The sequence below is a fragment of the Chiloscyllium plagiosum genome, unplaced genomic scaffold, assembly GCF_037043375.1.
Source record: "Chiloscyllium plagiosum isolate Xiang-an unplaced genomic scaffold, Cpla_swu_hap1 HiC_scaffold_37, whole genome shotgun sequence".
Taxonomy (NCBI): domain Eukaryota; kingdom Metazoa; phylum Chordata; class Chondrichthyes; order Orectolobiformes; family Hemiscylliidae; genus Chiloscyllium; species Chiloscyllium plagiosum.
Genome location: NW_028270175.1, coordinates 28,992,469 through 29,019,877, shown reverse-complemented (window position 1 = coordinate 29,019,877; position 27,409 = coordinate 28,992,469). Strand labels below are relative to the sequence as shown.

At 40.4% G+C, this 27,409-nt stretch overlaps 1 protein-coding gene across 10 annotated transcripts in view; it reads left to right on the top strand.

Annotated features, from left to right (window-relative positions):
• The window catches only part of vps13d (vacuolar protein sorting 13 homolog D), a 314,700-nt gene that overhangs the window by 33,712 nt on the left and 253,579 nt on the right, over positions 1-27,409 (top strand). For all 10 annotated transcript variants that reach the window (XM_087980553.1, XM_043675642.2, XM_087980550.1 and 7 more), the window contains exons 7-20: positions 1,114-1,284; positions 3,636-3,736; positions 6,070-6,238; positions 7,005-7,103; positions 9,036-9,255; positions 12,088-12,270; positions 13,332-13,462; positions 15,198-15,261; positions 15,770-15,949; positions 17,500-17,630; positions 19,339-19,471; positions 20,036-22,273; positions 24,426-24,583; positions 25,776-26,813. In XM_087980553.1, the coding sequence (XP_087836679.1) occupies positions 1,114-1,284; positions 3,636-3,736; positions 6,070-6,238; positions 7,005-7,103; positions 9,036-9,255; positions 12,088-12,270; positions 13,332-13,462; positions 15,198-15,261; positions 15,770-15,949; positions 17,500-17,630; positions 19,339-19,471; positions 20,036-22,273; positions 24,426-24,583; positions 25,776-26,813 (5,016 nt within the window). The remainder of the gene's footprint in view (positions 1-1,113; positions 1,285-3,635; positions 3,737-6,069; positions 6,239-7,004; positions 7,104-9,035; positions 9,256-12,087; positions 12,271-13,331; positions 13,463-15,197; positions 15,262-15,769; positions 15,950-17,499; positions 17,631-19,338; positions 19,472-20,035; positions 22,274-24,425; positions 24,584-25,775; positions 26,814-27,409) is intronic.

The following is a 27,409-nucleotide window of genomic DNA, read 5'->3' as shown; positions in this document are numbered from 1 at the left end:
CAGCACCTATTTTGCTGACTGTCAAGGTTTCCAAGCTGGTAAGCAAATTGAGGGGCACCATAATTAAAAGTCAACTGAGGATAATAATTTTTCTTTAAACTGAATAGCCACTTTGAAAACTTACAGTACACTTCTCTATTTACTAAAAGTGTAGCTTTAATAAGAATTGTTTTGAATATTGTGGCAAACCTTGGTAAACTGAAAGTGAAGAACCAGTTCTTGTTTGCTCGGTCACGGGGTACATTCTCACTGCGAGACAAGGTAGAAAAAAATACCATGGTTAATATCTTTTTCCCTCAACTGGTGAGAATTCCTTTAATTTGTCCCTTTTCCTCTTCTGCTGCATTTTGTTATTTGCATTCATTTTATGATATGCCTGCATGTGTTTTGAAAATGCATGCTTAGAAGAAAGATTTCATCCTTCTGCTGTTTACTAAAGAAAGCGAGAATCTGCTGTTTGAAAATTGCTTACAATACAGGAGACTGCTGAGATTTTTCTGACCAGTTATCATTATAGGTTGACCTTATTCTGGCCCCTAGCCATCTTCAATATTTTCGTGTTCTGTGCAAAAAAATGCTCTGATATCAGTTATAGAACAGAATATGAAAGAATTCAATTTAAAGAAGATGACTAAAGTCATGGTTGCAAATGTAGATTTTGGAATCTTTAAAGGGTCGGAGACTGAGGGATGACCTTATAGATGTTTATAAAATCACCAGCAGCATGGACAGGATAAATGGACAAGGTCTTTTCCCTCCTCCTGAACTTTTCTGGGGGAGTTCAGAACTAGAGGGCATAGGTTTAGGATGAGAGGGAAGAGATTTCAAAGGGATCTAAGAAGTATGGAATGAAATGCCATAGGAAATGGTGGAGGCTGGTATATTTACAGCTTTTAAAAGGCATCTGGATGGGTCTCTGAAGAGGAAGGTTTTAGAGTGATATGAGCCAAGTGCTCAACAATGGGACTACATCAGTTTAGGATATCCAGTTGGACCAAAGGATCTGTTTTCATGCTGTGCATCTCTATGATTCTGTGACTCTCTGCAGTGTTTATTTATATGGGAATAAAGTATTTAGTATATTTACACCTTAGCATCATTTTGACTTTGCAGGAAGCAATGGATTATTTTTTGGAAAACAGAGACCACAGGTACATTCTGGAACCAGTTTCTGCCTCTGCACTGTTAAAGAGGAATGGAACCAAAGAACCCTTGCGTTCCCGGAATACTCCACGCATTGAGTGTGATGTCAATCTGAAAACAATTCCATTAAAACTATCACAGGTGAGTCCAAGGCTTCAGTGAGTGTGGTTCATTTGAATCATCTACCACATTGTCTTTTTGTAGATATTTTAATCAATCTGTTCTTCTGTGCTTGATGGTGTTGCTTCTGTTCTCATTTGGAATGATGGGACCATATGACCTCTCGAACTTGGTCAAAGCCTCAGTGTGACCAGCATGAGCACCATTTACATACTCCTTAAAACAGCAACTCAGTCAAAAATCTGAAGTCAAGAAGCAACATTGAAAAGAGTAAGAGAAAAGGCAACGTGGGTCAAGAAGTTAACAGTTTGGTGGTCCTAAAATTTCTTCTTAAAAATTAATTGATTGCATGTGAAAGGTGATGCTGAGGGAAACAGAACTGCACAGGTAGGAGGCCAGAGGGAAAAAAAAACATAAGAAATGGTGAGATATGATGACGCTGCTTGTTTAGATGATAAAAATTTAGAACAAATGTAGAATTAACGCTAACTGTTAAATGGAAACTGAAAAGCACCTAGCATTGTACATACTTCCTCATAAGTGTAAAAGTATAAATGTTTTCCTGTCCATTCACTTTGATAAGTGTCACAGCAGAATTATGCTCATTGTGCTTAGTTTTTGTTGCTTAACTAATTTTGTTTGCAGGGGACAAAATAGAAATTGACATTCTGAGGACTTCTGCCCATTCAGCCTGGGTTAAAATTAGACTGAGGCCTCTACTGAGTACTTAACAATGACAAGTTTACTAATTTTCTTTTCATTACCACAAAGAGTCCTTTTAAATCTCTCTTCCCAGCATCTTCCGCTTTCGTCTCTAACAGATGCAAGATATTATCGATTTCTTTGTCACTAAGATTGAGATCTTTTGTTCAACAACCACTGTTACTTCCTTTCTTTACCATGATTCATCAGGCCAAAGTTCCTGTGAGGGTTCCTCATTGCATTACTTGTCCTCTATCCCCTCATCCCATTTCAAAGCTTGCCTTGTCCTTAAGCTTGACCTCCTTTTTCTCTACTTCAAATAAACTGCTAAACACCTAGATTTTCTTCCTGCCCTTTGATAGCTGATATTGTTAATCTTTCCCCTTCATTGGATGCTGTGCCCATCTCCTTTCAAGCCTACTATGATTGTTCCTCTCAATAAAGGATCAGCCCTTGGTCATCCTTCTACCATCCTCTGTCCTGGCAAACAACCACTGCTTTCCTCACCTCAGACCTGGCACGTGCTGTCGTCTCAGAGTCTATGCTCATCTTTCCCAGAATCTTGTGTTTTAATTTCTTCCTTTCAGATTTATGCTCCTGCGACAATACTGAATTGCTTCTTGTCAAAGCCACAAATTGTATTCTCTGTGACTGACAAAGATGAGCTATCCTTTCTCCTCATTGTTGACCTGTCAAATGGCCATCCAAAAAATCGACCAAACAATCTTTCTCCAACACCATTCGTCCATCATCCATCGAGGGGGATCTGCAGTTTTCTGCTTCCATTCTTAGCTATTCAGTAGTAACCAGAGAATCATCTATAATGGCTTCTCTTTGCACTGCCACACTCCTATTTCTTCCAACATAATAACACTCACTAAATCCACTTAAATTCATTTTGTTAAAATTGCTCATTTGCAACAGCTTTACTATATTTGCTGCTGGAACTCTCACACATGTCTTTAGAGTGATCAAGGCTGATGATAATAATGTACTCAATAGTTTCTCAACTTTCTCATTCCATAAATTTAACATCCAAAGCTCTGCTGCCCATTTCTGAACTCTCACCAAGTCTTATTTATCATCATCTCTGTGGCTTTCTGACCTATACTGTCTCCTGGTTAAGAAGTGCTTTGATTTTAAAATTCACATGTTTGTTTACAAGTCCTTTCAAGCTCACATCCCTTATCTCTGTGTCATCCATTAGCCCTGTAACCTTCCAGGCTATACGTGACCCTCTATCTCAGGCCTTTTGCACATCCCCAATTTTATTTCTTCCAATGTTAGTAACTGTATTTTCAGCTGCCAAGTTCTAAAGCTTTATCATTCCTTGCCTAAATCTCTCCACTTCCCTATCTCTCTCTTCTCCTTTAAGAAAATCCTTATAATCTACTACTTTGATGAAATCTTTGGTGATCCTCCCTCCTATATCTTTGGCAGTTTTGTTTGATAATTGCCCTGCGAAGGACCTTAGGACTTCATAGATATTGTACAAAGGCTAGTTGTTAGTTCTAAGCCCACAATGGTTATAATCCACTTTCGTGCTCAATGCGAAGTGTTTTTAAAAACAAAACAGTTAGGGATATAGATAGTGAATAATGTTCCGATTTTTACAAGCATTCTTCTGGCTGTTGGCTTATTTTAGTGTCCCTCTCTACTTGTGTGCCCAGGTACAGTACCAGCAATTGATGACATTCTTGAAAGAAATGGAAAGAAAAGAGCGACAACTCCAACTAAGAAAATGGAGACCAAAAGTTCCTGTCAAATCAAAGTAAATCTCCCTTCTGATTAATATTTGTTAACTTCTGTGAGTAAAGTGAACTAATCTATTTGATTTCTTGCACCATTCCACTTTTTACATGTGATCCTGTTCATCTAGGAAGGAAATATGTTATTTTCGTATCTAGAATGCTATCAGAAGTGATATTTGCCTAGTGGCTTGGAAGTATGAGCAAGGCTAGTTAGATTCTGCCATCTTATCCCATGCAAATTAATGAAAGATAAAACGCAGCTGTTTAATTCAATCCATTTCTGACCTTAAAAGCAACACTCTGATTGCCTTTATAATGCTGGTGTAATTTACTGCAAGAGTCGGTGATTTTACTAGATAATTGAGACTTTACTCCTGTGGTTTATAGAATTGTGTCTTGTTACAATAAGCATTTATCCGTTCTTACATATTGCAATTCATGTTTTCTTAAAACTACAGCAATGATGTTGAAAACCCTTTAGTAACCCTTTGGTCTGCATGTAACTGAACAGCTTTTAGTTTCTTCATTGTCACATGAATGTGAAAACAAATTTTTTGAAATGTTATATTTACTACACAATCTGGACCAATGAAGCAGTCAGCACTATGGATATTAAAGTGTAAGTTGGACTCTGGCAACTGCATACTTGTGTGGAACATGGAGGTCAGGAGGTTGCTGTCTGATTTGCCCCTTCTCCAGATGCTTAACTATTCCATTATTTAGACAGAGAGACTCCCCATTGAAACATGTAGGTATGATATTGCTGAAGTAGCTATTCACTAAAATCCTCAGAGAAACTGAGGACTTGACAGTTTCAGAATTGGTCACTCTTAAGCTGAATAGTAAGTCTTAATTACAGCCAAACAATCTCTCTACTGCTGTAAATTAACTATTACGGTCGTGAAGTTGAAACTGTCACATCGTTATTATTGTTGGAAAATGTAAACATTTTAAGTTTTTTAAAAATTGTTCCCCACCCCTCTTATTTCCCCTTCTCTTCTTCCAGTATCTCTTGAAATCTGTTTATTTCACCCTATATGCATAACCTGAATCAACTACTTTAGCTAGTTGTGGCCATACACAGTTCACGTATATCCAAGATCTCCTGTAGAGTGTGCAATTGCCCAGTGAAGCCTGTGAGCAAGTGTAGTACAATGAACTGATGACATCAGTTTCTGCTAACCACACAATCTGAGCCATTGGGATTTTCCATTGCAAAATGACAAGTTGTAAACATTATTACATCTAATGAACCTTGTATAGCTTAGTGAATAAAAACACCACTGCATGACCAACTGTACAACTTTCCGTACCCAGTTTATGCTGAGTTAACTGATCTCAGTGACAGCAATCACTGTTTACATCTCAGAGTTTTTGTTCCTGACTGGTATCCATTGATTCCTCCAGTGTGCGGATGTCAGGCAACACAAGGATTGGGCTTAGCTTTGATGCTTGAACAGTCTTCTGCTGCACCTAATCTAGATGCGTGTATAAAATGTACTCGTACTGGACAGCTAATGGTGCCCAAGGGACTGTGCTCCAATATGAATTTTGCATCTTTGAGAGAAGAAAGAAAATTAGTGAATTAGGAAATTGGAGGATAGTAAGTAGTCACTTGAAGATTCCTCTGCATTCCAGTTTTCATTGTTTTAATCCCATTTTGGCATCCTATTTCAGGCAGAGTAGCCTGGACTGAAGTAGGACGTGAAGCACATTAGTTATCTCTGAAATATTTATGACTGATTTATGCTCGAGCTTTAAACAGGTCACAAGCATTGCCTGAAGTGCTTCTGAGTAGGTCTTATTGCTTTGTGCCGATCCGAGTAGTCACTTATTTATTAGGATGCTTCATTTCACAGAAGGATTTAGCTTTTTTTTAATTTAATCTATTCTGTCCCAAGTCTGCTTGCTCTTACCATCATGTATTTTTGTTAGAAATTCCTATGGCAATGATTTTGTTGGGAATTGTTTCTACCGTACATGTTTACACAGATAATTCATGTTATAAATGTGTCCATAGTAAGTTAAAATATAAAATAATACTTGAATGCATGTCTTTTTCATCTATGTATCCTGGCATATCCTCTAACCCTGCATTATCTGAAAACTCCATTGGTCTATACTCCCATGGAACGGGTATAGTGTAAAACTGTTGATAGCACTGATTATTCCTATTGAAGTTCTAATCATGCCCATTTTATGATATTGTTCAAAGTCAAAGTTACATTCCTTGTCACTGACAATTATATGTGTGCATCCATGGAATTCATTCTGTAGAATTGTTTAATAAAGGATCTTATTGAAAAACTTATTGGAAAATTCTATTCTATACATTCTTTTTTCTTACAAATAGTTCACGTGAATGGTGGAATTTTGCCCTGAATGCAAATCTTGCTGAGATCCGTGAGCAGAGGAAGCGATTAAACTGGTCATATCTATTGCAACGAGCAAGAGATGCAGTATTTTATACAGAGAAATATCATCATAAGCTGCAAGGAAGCCTGAATTCCTTTGAAGATGAGGTGATGCAATCTTAGCTGTGAATAACTCATTTAAAAGCTCCAATGCATTAGGGTTTCAGGGACAGCAGTTAGTACATGGGATTGTGTGGTTTGGTGGGTGTGGGGTACTTGCCTATTTGTTTGGAGGGTGTGGGCATATAAGTAAAACAGAGAATTTGCTCTAGGGGTGGTGGGAAAGGATCGACTTAGTGCTTCCATTGCAAATGTGGGTTTGTTTATGTGTCAATAGATATACTTGGGAACTTGGGCAGAAATTTTACAATGAATAATGAGAGGATCAATCGGGTCAGTGCTTACACTATACACAGTGGGGCATTGGGGAGCTCAAAAAATGGAGGAACAGTAATCTGCTTGTCACCAGCAGTACAGTTGCAGCAATATATTTCACTTGACTGCTGCTGAAGAAATAGTGGCAATGTCCTGTCTTTCCATGGCACTGCCACTGAAGGATGCTTTTGGTGTGGTTTAGGAGAATCTTTGACTTGTAAAAATGGTAAATTGCATTGCTTTTCTATTTATGAGCTTGTCAGGTTGAAAAAATGCTTCATTTTGTATTTGATGATTAAGTAACAACAATGCATGGATATGTTAGGGAAGAAGGGCTTATGCCCGAAACGTTGATTCTCCTGCTCCTTGGATGCTGCCTAACCTGCTGCGCTTTTCCAGCAACATATTTTTCAGCATATTTTAGGGAAGTCCTATTTCTAACCCTATCTCTCATATCGATCTCTGAATGAAGTGTTTGGAATTGTGTTTTTGTTTCCAGGAGTTGAAGAGAATTGAGGATGAACAGACCTTTGAGGAGTTGAAAATCTTGCGAGAAATTGTATATGAGCGGTTCAAAAAACAAGATACACTGGCAGAGGTCAGGATTAAGCAGTAAAGATTTCTTTTATACATAATTAGTATTTTGGGGTTAAACCAGTATATAATTTTAAAAAAAGGAAGTAATTCCATATAATCCGTGGTAAATGAGCGTTGGATCCAAGATGGTATACTTGTGATTAAAATCATTGAGGGATATACTCAATACCTGAGCCATGTTGGTAAGTGACTGACTTGCTTGCTTTATTTTTACATCCGAATGGAATAGGTCTGTCATAAGACCATAAGAAATAGGAGTGGAAGTAAGGCCATTTGCCCCATCGAATCCACTCTGCCGTTCAGTCATGGCTGATGGGCATTTCAATGCCACTTACCCACACTCTCCGCGTATCCCTTAATTCATTGCGAGATCAAGAATTTATCAATCTCTGCCTTGAAGACATTTAGCGTCCCAGCCTCCACTGCGCTCCGTAGCAATGAATTCCACAGGCCCACCACTCTCTGGCTGAAGAAATGTCTCCTAATTTCCATTCTAAATTGACTCCCTCTAATTCTGAGGCTGTGCCCACAAGTCCTAGTATCCTCACCTGACGGAAATAATTTATTAGCGTCCACCCTTTTTAAGCCATGCATTATCTTAAGTTTCTATTAGATCTCCCCTCAACCTTCTAAACCCTAATGAATAAAATCCCAGGATCCCCAGCCATTCATTGTATGTTAGGCCTACCATTTCAGGGATCATCCATGTGAATCTCCGTTGGACACGCTCCAGTGCCACTATGTCCTTCTTGACATATGGGCCCCAAAACTGGTCACAGTATTCTAAATGGGGTCTAACCAGAGCTTTATAAAGTTAAGGTACTTGTGTAGGTCACACTTTGCCTGAGGTAAGCCTGCAAATCAATGATCCACGGGGCCTTGCAGCAGAAAGATTACCAATAATGGTAAGCTATGCAATTTTATCCAGTGATACAAAGTAGTATGTCTACTCACCATCAGTCTTTTCCAGTCATAAGCTCCATGGATGTAAATAAGTAGTTTTGTTCCTTTGGGTGAAATTTTGCAATCTGCATTGGGCAATCCTATTCAATGAAGTTAGATTAATTAGTATCTTCATTTTATAAGTTTATAAAATGTGGGTGTTTCTGGTTAGGCTAGCATTTGCCCATCCCTAATTGCCCTTGCGAAGGTGGTAGTGAGCTACCTTCTTCAACCACTGCAGCCCTTTGGGTGTAAGAACAGCTGTGGTGCTGTTAAGAATGAAATTTGATGATTTTGATCCTGTGCCAGTAATGGAGTGGTGATTGAGTTCTAAGCCAGCAGCCTGTTAAACCTGGTGATGGATTGTCATATAGCTGAACAAAAAGAAATGAAGGAAAATGGATATCCCAGTACTGCTATTGAAGATCCAGCAAATGGTGAGAAGAATGGCAGCCCAGAGAATAGAAGGGCAAAATATGAGTATCTTCTCAGGTCTCTCAAACATCAAGCAACTGGTCAGAGCAGTATTGCTGAAACTTTGGAACTACGTGTCAGACCATCTGGCTTGATATGCAGACTGTTTTTCCCGGGTCTTCCATCTATGATGAGATGTTGCAAAAAATAATATTCAGTACTTGTATTTCTTGCAATCTAGGGGTTGGAGGAAGGTGAATGAACATATGAAGTGAAAATAACTAAAACAAACTACATAATTTTAATAAAAAATTACCTCTAGAGATGCCAATGCCAGGCATTTACTTGAAAGAAACTGAGACTGGCAGATTTCAAAGCATGAGCACAGCACGTGGGGAAACTGTAGAGTTGTTGATGAGTGAGAAAATGCTTGTAATTATGGCAAGTAAAAATAAGATTATCGTTCATACCAATCACGTAACTGTTCTGCATTCAGGATTACTTGTAACTTATTTGGCGAGTCTTTCTGGGAATGATGGAGGTTTAAATTTCACTTTCTTTTCAATCATTCTAATAGAGTCTGCGTGAACCACCATCAGAACCTCTAAGTTCTTCCTCATGCCCAGAATCTATGCATAAAAATCGCAGTGGCATGATCCAGTACCTGCAGTCTTGGTTCCCTGGATGGGCTGGCTGGTACGGATACTCCCAGAATCCTCAGCAGATGGAGCAAGATGTGACTGTAGAGAGCCTGACCGCTGAAGAGCAACAACAGTGGAGTTCAGAAGAGGAGCTCGGTAAAAGACTTGTATTTGTGCAATTCCTTCAAAAATAACAATCTGTGTCACTGCAGTTCAAATTGAGCTTGATTTCAGTTGGAACTTTGTACTTTGTGTTTGTGAAATTTTACTTTAGGAGCAGTAAGTTTATGTGGCACTGAAACAACTAACTAATGTTTCTCCTCGACGATGGTGTAAGTATCTTAACTCAGTCATGTCTCCACCTTTGAAATGTGCAGTTCACTAATAGTGACTGGAATGATGCTATCCGTTAATACAATGAATTATTTAATCAGGTTAAATGCAGTCAATTAATATGAATTTCACACAACATATTGTCCTCCGGATCCTCATAACTGGCATTAAATGTGGAGTTCTAGGCAAGTAGGAAAGCAGAAGGGTGGCATTCTGTCAAGAACCAGCCCCTGTGATCTGGGATAATTATATAGTCTCCTACTTCATTGCTGACATTTTTTGAAACCCATTTGAAATATTATAGAACTTTCAAATGTGAATTAACTATGCAAATCTGGAAATCACGGAAGAAATGGAGGAATAAAGATTATAGAACTGACCTCAAGTTGTTAGTTATTTTACCAGATTTTGTACAAATTTCATTGTATTTCATTAGATTTCTCTGTATCTAATGAATGCTCAGCCACAATGCTGATTCCTATTGGATCACAACATAAAAGCAGGTGATGTTACCTTAGTCTTCATCCTTTTTCAATCAGTTTTCTCCCCCTTCTCTCATTGCTGATCATCACTTCCACAGATGACAGGTTCTACTCAGTATCCATCTTGAGGAGACATTTTTCAGTTGTGAACTTAGCCACTGCCTAAAGATTAGACCCAACTATGTTCCTAGCTGTTGTTATTACTGGACAAGTCAGGTCCCAGACTGAAACATAGCTTGATAGATAATATTTTAATTTGTTTTGGTTTTCAGATGTCTGTCACTGAAACATAAGCATTCAATGCTTAATGATAAAACAGAAATTTATCCACAAAAGAAATGAGTAAAAAAAAGAATAAATGAAACTATCTGTTTATAAAATGCATTCAAAGATCTTTAAACACACATTAAAAGTATGATCTCTTAAATTCTGAAATATTCCTTTGTAAATTAAAAAGAAAATAACAACTTTTGTGTAGTACCCAAAACACACTCCTGGCACAATATCCAAAGTTGAGTATTTCCCTTAAGCTGAAATAAAATGTCCTGATCATCTAAACTGTAGCTTGTTTGGTTCCAAATCTCTTATCTATACACTCAAAAACTCAGGGTTAAAAAAGGACTGTTTTGAAATAAATCAACATAGCTACAGAAATACTCTCAAGTACATCATTAACTTCAGACACAAAGAAAAATCCATGTCTCTCACTAAGGGGCGGCACGGTGGCACAGTGGTTAGCACTGCTGCCTCGCAGCGCCAGAGACCCGGGTTCAATTCCCGCCTCAGGCGACTGACTGTGTGGAGTTTGCACATTCTCCCCGTGTCTGCGTGGGTTTCCTCCGGGTGCTCCGGTTTCCTCCCACAGTCCAAAGATGTGCAGGTCAGGTGAATTGGCCATGCTAAATTGCTCGTAGTGTTAGGTAAGGGGTAGATGTAGGAGTATGGGTGGGTTGCGCTTTGGCGGGGCAGTGTGGACTTGTTGGGCCGAAGGGCCTGTTTCCACACTGTAAGTAATCTAATCTAATCTAACCCAGAATTGACGAACCTAAACCTGCCATAAATTATATTTTTAAAAAAAACATAAATCACGCAGTTTACATTACACATGCAGCTGAGCTCAGGCAGCTCCTTCACCTGACATCTGTGGTTGTACATTTTTCAGGAGCTGTCACTAGGTAGTCCATGATTAAGGATCTTTTCCAGATTAATGAGGCTAAACGTGGTATCCTTTATTAGTAACCCAGGTGAGAATGGCTGAGTTCAGAACCAAGATTGAATTCAAGATCATTTTTCTGCCTATTGTTGCATTTATCAGCAAACCAACTGGGGCACGGCATCTATCTATCCATCCTAAAACTTGATTAGTGATTGTAATATCCTGTTTATTGTCACTGGGCATCTGTCACCATTTATATAGTGACAATTGCTACTGTTCAATTTTATTTTGTATTTCTTAATTTTGAGCCTTTGTTAATGCACTGATTCTGATACTGGTCTCAAAGTTAAGTAATAAAATTATTAAGTTATTTGAATGCAGCAATTAAGTTATTTCAGTGCATAACTGGATGGCATAATTAATAACCATTTAAATTGGTACCAAGTTGAGAAAACATGACTTTTTCCAGGAATGAATTCGGTGAAAGATATTCTGCTGCAGCGGACATTTCTGAAGTATTAGTATGTTTCAACATTTTACAAAATGTCTAAAATTAAGCCCTTCTGAAAAGTGGCACATGATATCCTTGCAATTTCTGTTACTATATCTGGAAAATTCTTGAATGTCAACTTGCTGCTTTTTTATTTACAACAGAAGGTAGATGTTGCTCAGGTAATTTAAAAATGAATCTTAGGCTCCAGATCCCTCACTGCAGCACAACTACAACCTTTATATTTTTTGTTAAATTTCTGACCAGTCAACTTTCTTTCATGGTACAGTGTGCAAATGTGTCCTGACATCATGCTTTAGTGTGACCGGGTCTCTCTCAGCAGTGCTCATGGCCACTTGGAATTCGTAATATATTATTGATGATTACAAATTGTAAACACTTTGTACTTGGTTGACCATCAGACTGGGATATTGCATCTATAAGATAACATATAACCAATTATCTGGTCATGCTGTGTAGTTTCTTGAAACATTCCATGGATAACTTTTGTTTTCATTGTTTTCTAGCTGCTGATGAAATCTTTGACACTATGACTGACACATCGACCATGAACACATTCACAAGGAGAGACCATGTGTTTATCAAACTAAACTTCCTGCTACAAAGGGCAACTGTCAGCTTGCTCAAACGTGGAAAAGATACAGACCTTGATGAGACAGAGACAGCCTTTGTGGACTTGGAATTTTCAGGTAGTTTATGCAGTTGCTTGGGTTGTGATGATACCCTGGAGCCATTTCAGTTATTTATTTATTGTGAATCCTTGATGAAGGATCAACTCTCCTAATGCAGGGACGCACTAACAATGTCACTAAAAGGAAGAAAAATTAAAGGATAAAATATTAGTGATGCTTATGTGATCTCGAGTCTAGATTTTAAACCTTGGTGATGGTAGTAGAAAAGGCAGGCAATTGTAGGTAAGTGATACTTCCGTTAAAATATCGCTGACTATATGAATATCACTTAACTTGGAAAACAGGCCAGTAGTCACTAATTGATATTCTAATAACCTAACCAATTGTGTTAAAGGAATTTACCCCAAAGCTACCCTGATTATCTTGGTCATATTTTAAAAATCGGGGCATTCATTTAAAGCAGATAAGGAACCATTTTTCTGTGTCTTTGGAATTTCCTTCATTAAAAGGCAGTGGATGCAGAATATTAAGTATTTTAAGGCAGAGGTGGATAGATACTTGGTTACCAAGGAAATAAAAGACTACAGGTGAGATGCAATAATGTAGAGTTGAGTTAAAATCAGATATGCCATAATCCTATTGAACGGTGGAGCATGCTCAAAGGGCCGAGTGGCCTTCTCTTGTTCCTTGTTCGTGCATTCGTATATAGCTGAGAGATGCAGGAAAGAAAAGAAAGGGAAAGTTTTCTGATTCCTGTCTCCTATTTGATAAATTTTGTGGCTTACCTATGATTGGGAGGTCAGACTTGCAGCTTTCCATTTGTCATTATTAAGTATTTTGATACTCCAGTCCCTGGAACCTTCCCTTGTTAAAAATAAATCTTTATTCCTTTTCATTTTTCAATATGATAACCTTTAGAAACTAGAGCAAACTTTATTAGCTCAGAATAGATAACTTGGAGAAAAGAGAATCGATAATATTTTGGGATGTCAGCCAACCATCTTGACCATTTTGATTTGAGGAAACTGTTCTGAAAGTGCAGCGGCGTGCAATTCTAAAACATTCTATTATTCTGGGATGGGAGAAAACTATTAGAATGTATTCTTTAAACCTTTCAGGAGTGAAAATTGGGGTGGAGTCTTCCCCTCGCACAGAATCATCTTTGTTCTCCATGCAACTGGGAGGCCTGTTCTTGCGAGACTTGGCAACACAAGGATCCTTATTCCCTGTCCTAGTTTCACCCAAACCGGTAGGTGTCAACGCACGTCAGTTATGTTTGAGTCTATAATTTCCCTGTATTTTTTCTGTAGGCTGACAATTATTTTCTCTCATAGTTATCCAATTCCTTAATGAAAGCTACAGTTGAATTTACCTGCAGCACACTCATGAAAGGTGTATTCTGGATCCAAGCTACGTCCTACATAAAAAGAGATTTTCAGCTAGTCACTTTTATTTCTTTTTTCTATTTTCCTTAACTCAATGATGTCTGGTTCTTGACTATTCAGCCAATGGAAGCAGCTCTCCCAATCTCCACCGTGCAAATAACTCATGATTTTCCAATCAAATTTCATCTTAACCTTCTTTAAGAACAATTGTAGCTTCTACGCTCTTCTATGCTCTTAAGTGAAGTCTCCCATTCTTGGAACCATTCTTGAAAATCTTTTCTCCACCCACTCCATTGTCACCACCTTCTTTTCTCTTCTCACACTTAATGGAGTATGATGAAGACAAAGTAATGATAACCTGTTTCAAGGAACCTTGTCACCAGACATTACAACTTTAGGGATGTCACTCCAATATCAAGGTTTGCTGACAAGGAGACTCTCTACCGCTCCTATTTCCTGTGTTGGAAGGACTAGCAATTTGATTATTAACCTGTTTGGCCATGTCATAAATGTGATCTATGATCATCAAGTCCTGGAATTGGACTCTAACCCAGAACGTCTTGTTCAAAAGCAGGGACACTACCACTGTAGTTCTCCCTGCCACTGCTACCACTACTAATTCCACTCCCCAGTCACAAAATTGCCTTCATGTCGCTTCAAGTTGTGTACATAATGGTATTGGAACTGGTACAATTCTGTAATTGAGATAAACCTGAGTATCATTGCTTCCTTAGTGTTGTAGTCTATGCCTGTATTTATAAAGCTCAGGACCCTGTTCGGTTTTTGAATTGCTTTCTCAACTAATTTGTGCACATATACTCCAGGTCCCTCTCTTCCAAACTCCCTTCCATCAATGTAAGTTTCTTCTCCCTCTCAACAATGATAGGATCTTTGATTATCTTGAATCCACTATCTGAAATTCTAATCTTACATCCTTCTCTGTTGCTGCAACCTAGCCCACTTTCAAAAACCTGAGTATTCTTATATTTTTAAGAATATCTTTGGCTAACTCTTATTTTCTCCTCCCTAGTAATGTGGTGTTTGAGTCCCCTTTATGAACAATCTTGGAATGCTAAATTATGTTGAAGTTACCATGTACATGAATATTAATGTTATAAATAATCTTTGCAATGATAGGCTCATGATGTAGCTGATTAAAAATGTTCATAAGGACTTTGTTATATACATTTGACCCAGGAAATGTTCATTTTATCATCTGCATTGCTTTGTTTACGCTTCCAGACAAATATCACAATTGGAGCATGGGTTTCAGCTGCATAAAGTGGGTGTGTAGTTGTTGGATTCAGGTCCAGGAACTCAATTAGTTGATGTTATAGAATGATAGGCTAGAGTCAGCTTTTACAACAACAATTGAAAATATTCTTATTTATATTTAATGATAACTTTGTGGGATCTCTCCCTCTGTATTCCATTGTTATTGCACTTACCTCTCCCAGAAAAATGACACTCTGTCTGCAAGATGCAATTAGCTTGATTTATATTAACTCCTATTGATCTATCTGAGCGGAATCATAGATTTGCAATGAGAACAGTTAGCTATGTAAAGAATTTAATCTGTGTGAATCCTTTCTGTTTCAGGAAAAAGATCCTGCAAGCTTATCTCAAACATTGGGATTACGCTCCACATTTTCGGAAGCAACAGGTATGCATCCAGATGAGGCGTTATGCTGGAATATTTATTTTTCTTTTTATGACGAAGAAACATAGGTAAAGGCCACTTACAGTCAAGAATTAGGCACCGGAAATGGCTTATTTAACGTTAGTCTCAGAAATAGTTTTCTGACATATGTCCTGTCTTTAATTGTTATGAGGGAATGTTAAGGAGAGAAGATCAGTTTATGAAGTAAATACAATATGACTGATCTAAATGTATTTAAACTAAAAATTCCATTGCTTTTTTATCTTTTTAACTTCTCACAAATTATGTTTGGAGAGAGGAGCGTTAAGAATGTCTGGATAATGGAGCTTTTAAGGATTTTCTTTGTGCTTTGAATTTGTACTTTGTGATTCAGTACAGCATGTTCTATTGAACTGAATTTCCGTGATGAAGGGATAGCACCAGTGCTGGGGAAAATTGTGAGCGAACTATTGCCCAAGGAATAGTCTTTTTTTTAAAGAAATGTATAAATATTGCTGCTTCTATTTTACAGCTTTTGGCTCACTATGTAAGATGCCACCTGTGTTTGAAATGATTTACGAGAAAAATCCGATTCGCAGTAACTATGAGAGGAGATTGGAAGTTAGCAGTCGGCCTCTTAATATCATCTACAACCCTCTAGTTATCAAGAAAGTCGCAGATTTCTTCTACAAGGGCAAAGTGCATACCTCAGGTCAGGAAAAAAGAATGAAGTAAATTCAATATTATTTCCCAGTAGGCAATAGATAATTTTTACCCATTTATCCACATCTTCGATGAATCACAACTTGCATTTGTAATTGTGCACTTTAGTTGGTTACAGCTGGGGAAGGGAGAAAGTCAGCCAAATTTCCTAATTTCACAGTGAGGAAAGCACCAGGCATAGCTACAAAAAGCATATAACCTGACAATCCAGCTCTCCATTCCATCATTCTGAACTGTCATTTTGTAAAACTGCAGTCTGACGTATAATTTTGCATTAACCGTAATTTCTCTATTATAATTGATTTAATGGTTATGATGAACACTTGTATTGTTGGCTCCAGACATAAACATTGAATGCTTTAGTCAACTTCATCCGTCTTCCCAGCATATTCTCATGCTAAACTAGACTGGAAACAACTTCAGCTGTTCAATTTCAAATCCTATCTCTGTCTGAGACAAAGATCACGTATTTCCTTCGATATAACATTTACCATCATCCTCCCTTGCCTCAGACCATCTGCTGCTGAGCTTTTCATTAAGGACTTGCCATTGGCAGACTCATTAGTACAAGCTCTCCACCTTAGCATCTCATCCTGTATAAACTTGAGCTTGCTCAATCCTGTGTGGCAGTATTCTGTCTCACATCAACTCTCAATCATCTATTATCCTGCTCTCATTGGAAGACTAGAAACCAAACAAAGCCAGTGCTTCGGACTTAAAATTTGCATTTGTTCCCTTTATACCTATTAAGTAATATGATTTAAATCTACAGCTCCCTATGTTATTTTAACTCTGGTCTCTAATTCCTGACATCACTCGTTATTGGCTATGTCTGTAGCTGTTGGGGGGGAGCCTATGTTGTGAAACTCCCTCCATTAAGTGCTTAAATCCCACTTCTTCAACCAATGTCTTTATTTTACCTCCTAATATTTCCTTTCATACATACTAATTTCTCTCACTTCTCGAGGTTTACATTGAAGGTGCTAAGTAACTAAAGTTGTTGTTGTTACAGCTATCTTTCATCATAACTTGTTAACAAAGTTTGTCATTTTTAATGCCTAATTGGGTAAAGCCCAATACGGTTTCCAGCACCTCGAGAATAATATTGCAGTGAGAAGTTGATACTGAGAGGAAGGATGAAAATATTGAAACAATAAACTATATTTTAACTTGTTCAGATATTTTTTCCCAGGCTTTGTCCTTGGTATGGTAATATTCTTATGTCTACTGCCTGTGCTTACATTGCTTGGGAATAAGGGAAAGTGTTGAGTAAGGTAAAAGAAGCTAGAATATTTAGTGTTCTCCTACAACGTGGACTACAAAACTAATAATTTAGATTGCCTGTCAAAGGGCAAGATATTCTGACAATTCACAAATAGGGTTTGCTTCGAAGAAAGCTCATCCATATGTTTATTTCCCTTTTTTTACAAATCACACTGCATTTTTTTTATTTTCTTAGTTTGATAATTAGGATCTGGAGCTTGCAAACTGATACATTTTATAGTTAAGTTATGGATTTTCTTTTCCATACTTTGGTAGGCTTTGGTTACCAGTCAGAACTCGAACTACGGGTAGCAGAAGCTGCAAGACGGCAGTACAACAAACTGAAAATGCAAACAAAGGCTGAAATCAGACAAACCATTGACCAGCTACTGGTGGGCGAATTCATTGTAAGTTGCATTCTGCATTTTCTAAAATTTGCTGCAGTAATTTTTTTAGTTAACCTATTTTTCTGACCAGAGATGTTGTTACACATTTATGGTGCAAGTGGAACTTGAACCCAGGCCTCTCGGACCAGGAGTAGGGACACTACCATTGTGCCACAAGAGGGCTGCACTAATTCTTAATGGCAATGTATAATTTAAGCAATTTTTCCATTTTTGCTGAACCTCAATTACAAATAGACCATCTCACAAATTCTTTCATACTACTTCTGAAATTAAGGGATAAATTTTATTATTTGACGAGTTGGTTAGCAAATTGTCTATTCAGTGGCTATTCAGAATTAATGATCCAACACATTTCTTATCAATTAAATTCCTAGATGATAAATCATGCAATTGATAAATCTTGTTTAATGGTCCAGTGCGTTTTCAATTCTTGTCATGCCATATTCTGTTCCAAAATTGCTAAACTGTGTTATTCATCCAAACTTGTTCTGTATTTCAATTCTTTGCTGTCAGATATCAAAGCATTAAGCACAGTTTGACCTTTTTAGGAATGCCACCTAAGTTGCCGACTGAAAATGAGCATTCTGTGAAGAAAGCCTTTCCCATATTTTTGACTGGATGTAATGCACCACAATGTTAAAATTTTTGATCTTGAAATGCAAGATCTTCCTGTGATGGATAAAGTTTTAATCAATTACCTATTTTCTGTGAGAAGAATGGCTGTTGGACGATTATTAAATTCACCGTACATTCATAACTTGTGTCAAGTTTGGGATACTTATTCAGAATGGAGGAGGAAAGATAGAATGAACTTTATCCACCATAGTTATAGTAAATAACCAACATAGCCAACACGGTGTCTCAGTGGTTAGCACTGCTGCCTCACAGCACCGGAGACCAAAAGTTTCATCCCACCCTCAGGTGACTGTGTCTGTGTGGAGTTTGCACATTCTCCCTGTGTCTGCATGGGTTTCCACTGGGTGTTCGACTTTCCTGCCACAGTTCAAAGATGTGCAGGTTAGGTGGATAGGCCATGCTAAATTGCCCATAGTATTCAGGGATACGCAGGCCAGGAGGATTAGCCATGGGAAATGTGGGATTGCAGGGATAGAGTATATATATGTGTCTGGGTCTGGGTGGAATGTTCAGAATGGTGGTATGGACTCGATAGGCTGAATAGCCTGCTGTCATACTGTAGGGATTCTATGAAAGCATTGTCCCCTCTGTGACAATGTACTGGTTTCCATTAAATTGGATTTAGAGCTATTCTTGAAAGCAGTAAATTCTGGGTAGGGATAGCAGAATTGTTATAGAACTGATCTTATAAAATTGGGTTAATAAGAATTTCACTTGAAAGTGGAACCACTGAATTGAGTTTAATATTACTGAGGGTTGTCTGGCCTCATTTCAGCAAATCTCTGACTTGGGAGTGAATGTAGATTGACACAAACTATGATTACAGGGTACTTTCCTCACAATGATATGTGCAGAAAGATCAATACTGTGTAATGTGCGACTTAGGAGCAACTCAGAGATTGATTATTTTACTTGTGCCATGGAAGATCATATAAAGAAGCGGGTACTACATTAATAACGGAAAATTCAAAGATATTTAATAATCAAATGGTCAGTCGGAGTTTTCGCCAGGAAGAATTAGCACATAACAATGTTATCTAAAGATCTTAATGGAAATTTTTGTTTTTGGTAGGAAAATGACAAACGCTGGATGATGAAATTGGACATCTCCGCTCCTCAGGTGATTTTTCCAGATGATTTCAAATCTCCAGATTCTGTACTGATTGTTGTGGATTTGGGTCGAATTCTGCTTACAAATTTTGGAGGTAAGCTTTCTTCAGTCAGTTATCAATGTCGCTCCTAGTAAGAGTCACTTGGAGTTCTTAATGATATTATGCGTATGAGTGCTCAGTTTAACAGGTTACTAGCTATCCACTAGATCAACTTCATTGCTTTCATATAACCGTTAATGGGCTGTGGGTCAAACCATTCTGGTATATAAGGAGATGGGTCTTTCCTGCTGCGAGGTGAGCTGGTGACGGCCCTGTGTCACTTCTTTTTGGGAAACCCATCCAAATGAGTGCCTGAATCTGCTAAATAAAGTGCCCATTATGCATTTGATTGGGTAGGGAGAGAGCATGTTTTTAATCTTGGTTTTCCATTAAATATATAGGCACTGGTAGGTTTACCAAGAAAATAATTGCTATGAAAATCTAAGCTGGCTACCATCCAAAACATAGGTTAACATTTAAATTAAAGAAAATTAAACTTGAAATGTTAGCCTGTCTTTTTTTGAGATAATCATCTGCTGTAGCTGTTCATTTGTAGTATTTTTAGCTCTAATTTAAAATTTCCCAATGTCCTCTTAATTCCATTCTTTGTATTTACAGATGAGCCAAAAGGTAGAGCCAATGGAGGATTTTCAGTCCAAGATGAAGAAATCAGTGATGATGAGTACAAGACACCGCTAGCCACGCCACCCAACACCCCTCCTCCAGAGCCGAGCTCTGATCCCGGAATAAAGACCCCAGAGTTTCTGACTTTAGGATTTACTGAAGAGCAACTGCAGCAACATTTTATCAACAACAAGCTTTATGAGAAATACTCTCTGTCCTTCATGGACATGCAGATCATGGTTGGACGAGTCATGGACAATTGGAAGCACATTCAGGACAGCGAAGTTGGACCAACACATGTTGTTGAGAAATTTAATGTGCTATTGCAGCTAGAACGGCGGTTAATGTACACCTCTGATCCAAATCGTCCTGGTGCGATGCTGTCTGGGACGTTGCCTGAGCTGAAAATACATGTGAATGAAGATAAAATCACAGCATTGCGCAATTTTTTGTTGAGGGTGACTGCTTCTGAGGTGCAGCAGAAATCAGGTGAGCAGCAATCTCTGCGACGAGAGAAAATCTTTAAGAAAGTGGATAGCCGAGGGAAGCTGCTGGATTCAAAGATGAGCTTGACACAGAGCGTGATGTCACTTGAGCAGCATACACGTGAGGTATTGGTTGAGTCCAAGCTACTTCTAGCAGAGTTCAAAGTCAATTACATGCAGCTGGGAGTTGAGAGTTGTGGACGGTACATTTCTGTCTTGAAAGTTTTTGGCATCAACTCCAACTTTGTGAAGAGGCCCTACGACAGTGAAGTGACACTTACTGTACATGGATTGTTGTTGGTGGACACTGTCCAAACCTATGGTTCGGACTTTGACTTGCTGATGGCTTCACACAAAAACTTGAGTTTTGATGTTCCCACTGGCAGCCTTCGAGATAGTGGGGCCCAATCCCCCGTCTCTCCTCACTCATCTGTCACTACATCAGTCAATGGTACCTCACTGGATAAAAAAACCACATTGAGTAACTCTTCAGCGTTGGAAGAGCAAGTAACTGCATCCTGTCCTGCTCAGGACCAGGATGTCCTAATTAAACTGGAATATCAATTTGTGAGCTCCGACTGCCCATCTATGAACTTGGATAGCTCTTTACAGGTCATGTCATTGCAAGTTAATAACCTGGACATCATCCTTAATCCTGAAACCATGGTGGAACTGATTGGCTTCCTGCAGAAATCCTTTCCAAAAGGCAAAGATGATGCAAGTCCACAGCCGTCACATGTAGATCCAGCAATGAGTTTTGAGGACCGAGAATCTATTCAGTCTACTTATGATCAGAACACGCAGGTGGCAGTAGAAATTCATCGACTCAATGTACTGCTCCTCCGAACGGTTGGGCTTGCAAGTGGGGAGAAATTGGGGAGAAAAATCGCTACAGCTAGTATTAATGGCACAAAGGTAAATGTTTCCATGGGCAGCCGATTTGAAATGCATGGATCTCTTGGCTGTCTTCAACTGGTGGATTTGACTCAGGATGAAATAAAGAACCATTTTGTGGTGAGCATTGGAAATACAGAAGCATATGAAGCAGTAAGTGACTTTGGTTTCTTTCAGTCTATTTTCATGAGACCTGAAATTGAGATGAACCACAGTGAAGCACTGAGCTTTAAATTTGTCGAACAGTCAAAGGAAGAGTTTTTGCTGAATCTGCACATGGCGTCGTTACATTATAACCATTCCCCCAAAATTCTTAAAGAACTCACCTTATCTATGGATGAACTCGAAGATAACTTCCAAAACATGTTGAAGAGTGCAGCATCCAAAGTTTCTACTGTTCTGGTGAACAAAACAGCAGAGTACAGTGAGATGGTTTTACTTTTCGAGAAACCACGGAAGGCGCGGGACACATTTGGTTTTGAACTTGAAGATGATGTAGACGGTGGGATGGATTCTCCTCAGCAGAACCCGGTAAAATTAATCTTGAACATCAATATCGAGTCGCCAGTAGTCACAGTCCCACGAAAACCTGGAAGCTCTGAGTTGTTGGTTGGACACTTGGGCCGGACTTCAATCCAGAACTTTGTGACGGGTGAGGATGATTCTGGAAGAAACCGGTTGCAGGTCGAAATTAAAGACATTAAACTGTATTCCCTGAATAACAATGTACGCAGCTGCAAGCCAGATACCAATGAGTCATCTCGGCCAGGTTCAGGTGCTGCCAGTGTCTCCAGCCAGGAAGAACTACATTTCACGCGGCAAGATTTCTTTAATTCCGTGCAGAAGGGTCAAGGTCAGTTCACAGAATACAATAGCCTTTATTGTCACATGCACTTGAATGAGTGCAGTGCAAGTTTGTAATGTTGCCTCTCGACACCATCTTAGGTACATAAGTGTTGTCACAGAATTGCAGTAGTGAAAAGAAAATTAGCACGGGAATATAGAGTTTAAAATAGTGCAGAATGATAATAAAATGTGACTATGATGTACTGTAGTTCTAGTCCTTTTCCAACATGATTTCGTGCCCACTGGGCGTCAGAACACTGCCTCCACGTGCTGGCCTCCCTCCAGGGCTGGCTCTGCTCCTCGCTCCTGGACTCTGCTTACTCCGCTATCTGCTCCAGGACTCTGCTTGCTCTGCTCCTCACTCCGGGACTTGGTCCATGCTGGGCTCTGCTCCTCACTCCGGGACTTGGTCCATGCAGGGCTCTGCTCCTCACTCCGGGACTTGGTCCATGCTGGGCTCTGCTCCTCACTCCGGGACTTGGTCCATGCAGGGCTCTGCTCCTCACTCCGGGACTTGGTCCATGCAGGGCTCTGCTCCTCACTCGGGGACTTGGTCCATGCCGGGCTCTGTTCCTCACTCCGGGACTTGGTCCATGCCGGGCTCTGTTCCTCACTCCGGGACTTGGTCCATGCCGGGCTCTGTTCCTCACTCCGGGACTTGGTCCATGCCGGGCTCTGCTCCTCACTCCGGGACTTGGTCCATGCCGGGCTCTGTTCCTCACTCCGGGACTTGGTCCATGCCGGGCTCTGTTCCTCACTCCGGGACTTGGTCCATGCAGGGCTCTGTTCCTCACTCCGGGACTTGGTCCATGCAGGGCTCTGCTCCTCACTCCGGGACTTGGTCCATGCAGGGCTCTGCTCCTCACTCCGGGACTTGGTCCATGTTGGGCTCTGCTCCTCACTCCAGGACTTGGTCCATGCCGGGCTCTGCTCCTCACTCCGGGACTTGGTCCATGCCGGGCTCTGCTCCTCACTCCGGGACTTGGTCCATGTCGGGCTCTGCTCCTCACTCCGGGACTTGGTCCATGCCGGGCTCTGCTCCTCACTCCGGGACTTGGTCCATGTCGGGCTCTGCTCCTCACTCCGGGACTTGGTCCATGCTGGGCTCTGCTCCCCACTCTGGGACTTCGTCCATGTTGGGCTCTGCTCCTCACTCCGGGACTTGGTCCATGCTGGGCTCTGCTCCCCACTCCGGGACTTGGTCCATGCTGGGCTCTGCTCCCCACTCCGGGACTCGGTCCATGCTGGGCTCTGCTCCCCACTCCGGGACTCGGTCCATGCTGGGCTCTGCTCCCCACTCCGGGACTCGGTCCATGCTGGGCTCTGCTCCCCACTCCGGGACTCTGTCCATGCTGGGCTCTGCTCCCCACTCCGCGACTCGGTCCATGCTGGGCTCTGCTCCCCGCTCCGGGACTCGGTCCATGCAGAGCTGTGCTCCCCGCTCCGGGACTCGGCCCATGCTGAGCTGTGCTCCCCGCTCCGGGACTCGGCCCATGCTGGCTCCGCTTACTATGCTCCCCACTCTAGGACTTGGCCCATGCTGGCTTTGCTCCCATCTCTGAGACTCTGCCCTCTCACCCTGCTCCACGCTTTGGGACTCAGCCCATGCTGGTTCTGCTTCCATCTCCAGGACTCTGATTACCCCGCGTACTCCACTTACTCCGCTCCCTGCTCCAGGACTCTGCTTGTTCTGCTCCCGTCTCCGGGGCTCTGCCTGCAAATTGGCCTGGTACATACCATTTTTGTTTTATGCAAGCCAAATCCAAGTGAAGTCCCAGTTTCCTGGTGGCTTAGTCAAACAGTGCACTGCACACTGTCGGTATGAATCTTAGAGCCAAAGAAGGTGCTTTGGGTTTTTGTGTGTGCGCGTGAGTATATGTGAGATGTGTGTATGTGCATGTATATTGAGAGTGGACTCAGGCTGATGTGTCTGTGAGCCTTTCCTGACGGACATTCATTGTCTTTGAAGTTTGGAATGGTCACTTATCTGGGCAGAGCAGAGTGTCTCACCTCAGTGGGAATGCGGAGAGAACATTGAGAGAACATTGAAGTAATTGTTTAATGCCAGTTGGTGCTCATGTGTACCTAGTTCTAGTTAAAGACTGTTGTCTTATTTGGTAGAGTTGTACCACATTCATATTCTTGATTTCTGTTTCCAGCCTTTCATATTTTGAATGACACCACAATCCAGTTTGTCTTAGAGAAAATTCCAGTTGACTCAACTCCAGGTTTGTCTTTCCTAGCTGAAAATTCTTCAGATTCCTTTGAGACCACCAGTAAGATGAAGATTGAGGGAAAGTTTGTCAATCCTCTTAAGGTAAAGGAGCAGGGTCATTCTAGTTTCTGCAGATTATATTTGTAATAAGTTTTCTAATTATGTGGAGTCACCCTCAGTTCTAAACTATTATTTCCTGTGTATTCCTCTTTTATGCTCTTAAGTCAATTGTCAGTAATTGTTCCCTTTACTAGTTATCATGGCTTGCATTCAGTGTGTGTGTGTCTGTGCTGCCAGACATCACACTATAATATAATTCAGGGTCTTAGCAATAATACCTTGCATTTTGAATTTGTTTTTGTACTTGCCCTATTGAAACTTGTTCTATGTGGTTTGAGAGAGTGAATGAAACAACAGAATTCTTATTATGTTTTAATTACAAATAGTAAGTGATTTTCAGAGTACCATCCATAATCAAATTCTACCTTTATCTAACAGTTTTATTTTCTCCTGAAAGAAAATAATATAGCAACCTGAAAAAAATTATCTGTTTCAGGGCTGTCTTTTCAGCTGGAATCTGGCCAGTCATTTAAACTAAAGCTAGCTTAGACTCCTGCTTACTTCTTAACAGACCTTATTAATTGCTGTATGTTCGAAATGAATGCCAGCACAATGGCTCAGTGATTAGAGCCGCTGTCTCTCAGTGCCAGGAACCCAGGTTCAATTCCAACCTTGGGTGGAGTTTGCACATTCTCCCTGTGTCTGCATGGTTTTTTTTTTCCAGGTGCTCTGGTTTCCGCCCCAGTCCAAAGATGTGCAGGTGGATTGGCAATGCTAAATTGCCCTGGAGTGTGCAGGGTAAATGGATTAGGTTTACAGGGATAGGGTAGGGAGGTTGATCCGGATGGGATGCTCTTTGGAATGGTAGTATGGACTCAATGGGTCAAATGGTCTGCTTCCGCACTGTAGGAATTCTGTGATTCTAAAAAGCAATGGAATTGACAAAAAGATCATCTACTCATGCTTGTTGCCAATACCCTCACCAATTCTACTCTTCCACCCCAACCACCCAGTTGTGGATACCTAAAAAGCATCATAAATTGGGACAGAAACTGCTGGAAGCATTCAGCAAGTCAGACAGCATCTCTGGAAAGAGGCAGATGGTGGTTAATATTTCATATTGATGATGGTTTGTCAGGCAATCCTATTGATTTGAGTGTAATATGCTGTAACAGCAGAGGAGTCAAATTTGCGGACTAATGCAATATTGTGTAATTGTTTCTTTGTTATGCAGGTGATGTTAGCAAAACATGTTTATGAACAGGTCTTACAGACACTGGACAACCTGACATACAGTGAGGATCTCACTAAAACTCCACATAGCTCAACCACTGCCACGCCAGAACCTCTCAATACTACTACTACTATGAGAAGTCCAAAATTCTCTGATCTCCAACGAGAGTGGAAAGGGAGTGGGCTTTTTGGCCAAGTGAGCTATCCATCAACTCCAGTTGATTTTCCAATTCCAGAGTCAAGATCATTCACTCAAATTCATGCTAATTTCTGCATCTCTGAGCTGCAGGTTCAGCTGTGTGGCGATCTCACTCTGGAATCGCAAGGACTGGTTAGTTTAAAGTTTCAAGACTTTGAAGTTGAGTTCAGTAAAGACCAGCCTCATACACTCGCCATTCAGATCACTCTGCGGTCGCTGCTGATGGAGGATTTGTTGGAAAAGAATCCAGACTCAAAATATAAGCATCTAATGGTGTCTAGAGGAGCACCAAAACCTTCCAGTTTCACTCAAAAAGAATACTTGTCGCAGTCTTGTCCATCCGTCTCCAACATAGAATATCCTGAAATGCCCCGATCCCTTCCAGCTCACATAGAAGAAGCACAAAATGTCTTCCAGTTTTACCAGAGGCCAATCTCTACACGAAGAAAGCAAAATATGGACAAAGATACAGACTATCCTCTGACCCCTCCACCATCTCCAACATTGAAAAGCTCCAAGTTGCACTGTACTAAAACAAATTTTGACGATTCATTAGTGCATATTAATGTTTTTCTAGTGGATAAGAAGCATCCAGAATTTTCCACACGTTACAGCAAGATCAACAGGAATGTGGATGTAGATTTCAACTGTTTAGATGTGTTGATCACACTTCAAACCTGGGTGATGATCTTGGATTTCTTTGGGATTGGTTCAACGGCTCACAACCATGGCTTGAAACCTCCAGTGGAGGAACTCCAACATCAACCAGCATCCAGTGGATCAGGTGCTCCATCTGAGGCAAGCCAGGAGGAACCAGTCAACACAAAGTTGGATCTGAAGGTTGTTATGCATTTTAATTCTTAAATGGGCATGAATTGTACTGAAACTAATTGAGAGGGATTCTTATAGCGTCATAGTCCTAGAGCACAAAGACAGGCCGTTTGGCCCAAACTGGTCCATGCTGACCAAAATGTCCATTCCAGCACTTGGACCATATCAGTCTAAACCTTTCCTCCCCATGTATTTGTCCAAATGCCTTTTAAATGTTGTTAATGTGTCCGCCTTAAACACTTCCACTGGCAGCTCATGTCACATGCATACCATCCTCTGCGTTAACAAAAGTTTCCCCTCAGGTTCCCTTCTATTCTTTCCCCTCCAACCTTATACTGATATCCTCTAGTCCTCGATTCCCCACCCTGTGAAAAAGATTGAATGCATTCATCCTATCCATGCCTCTCATGATCTTAAACACTTCTATAAGATTCCCTCCACCTCCTCTTCTCTCTCTCCCCCCCCCCCCCCCCCCCCCCCCCCCCCCCCCCCAAACAGGCTCCTACACTCTAAAGAAAAATGTCCTAGCTTGTCCAACTTCTCCCTATAACTCAGACCCTTGATTCCTGGGATCATCCTCGTAAATTTCTTCTGCATTCTTTCCG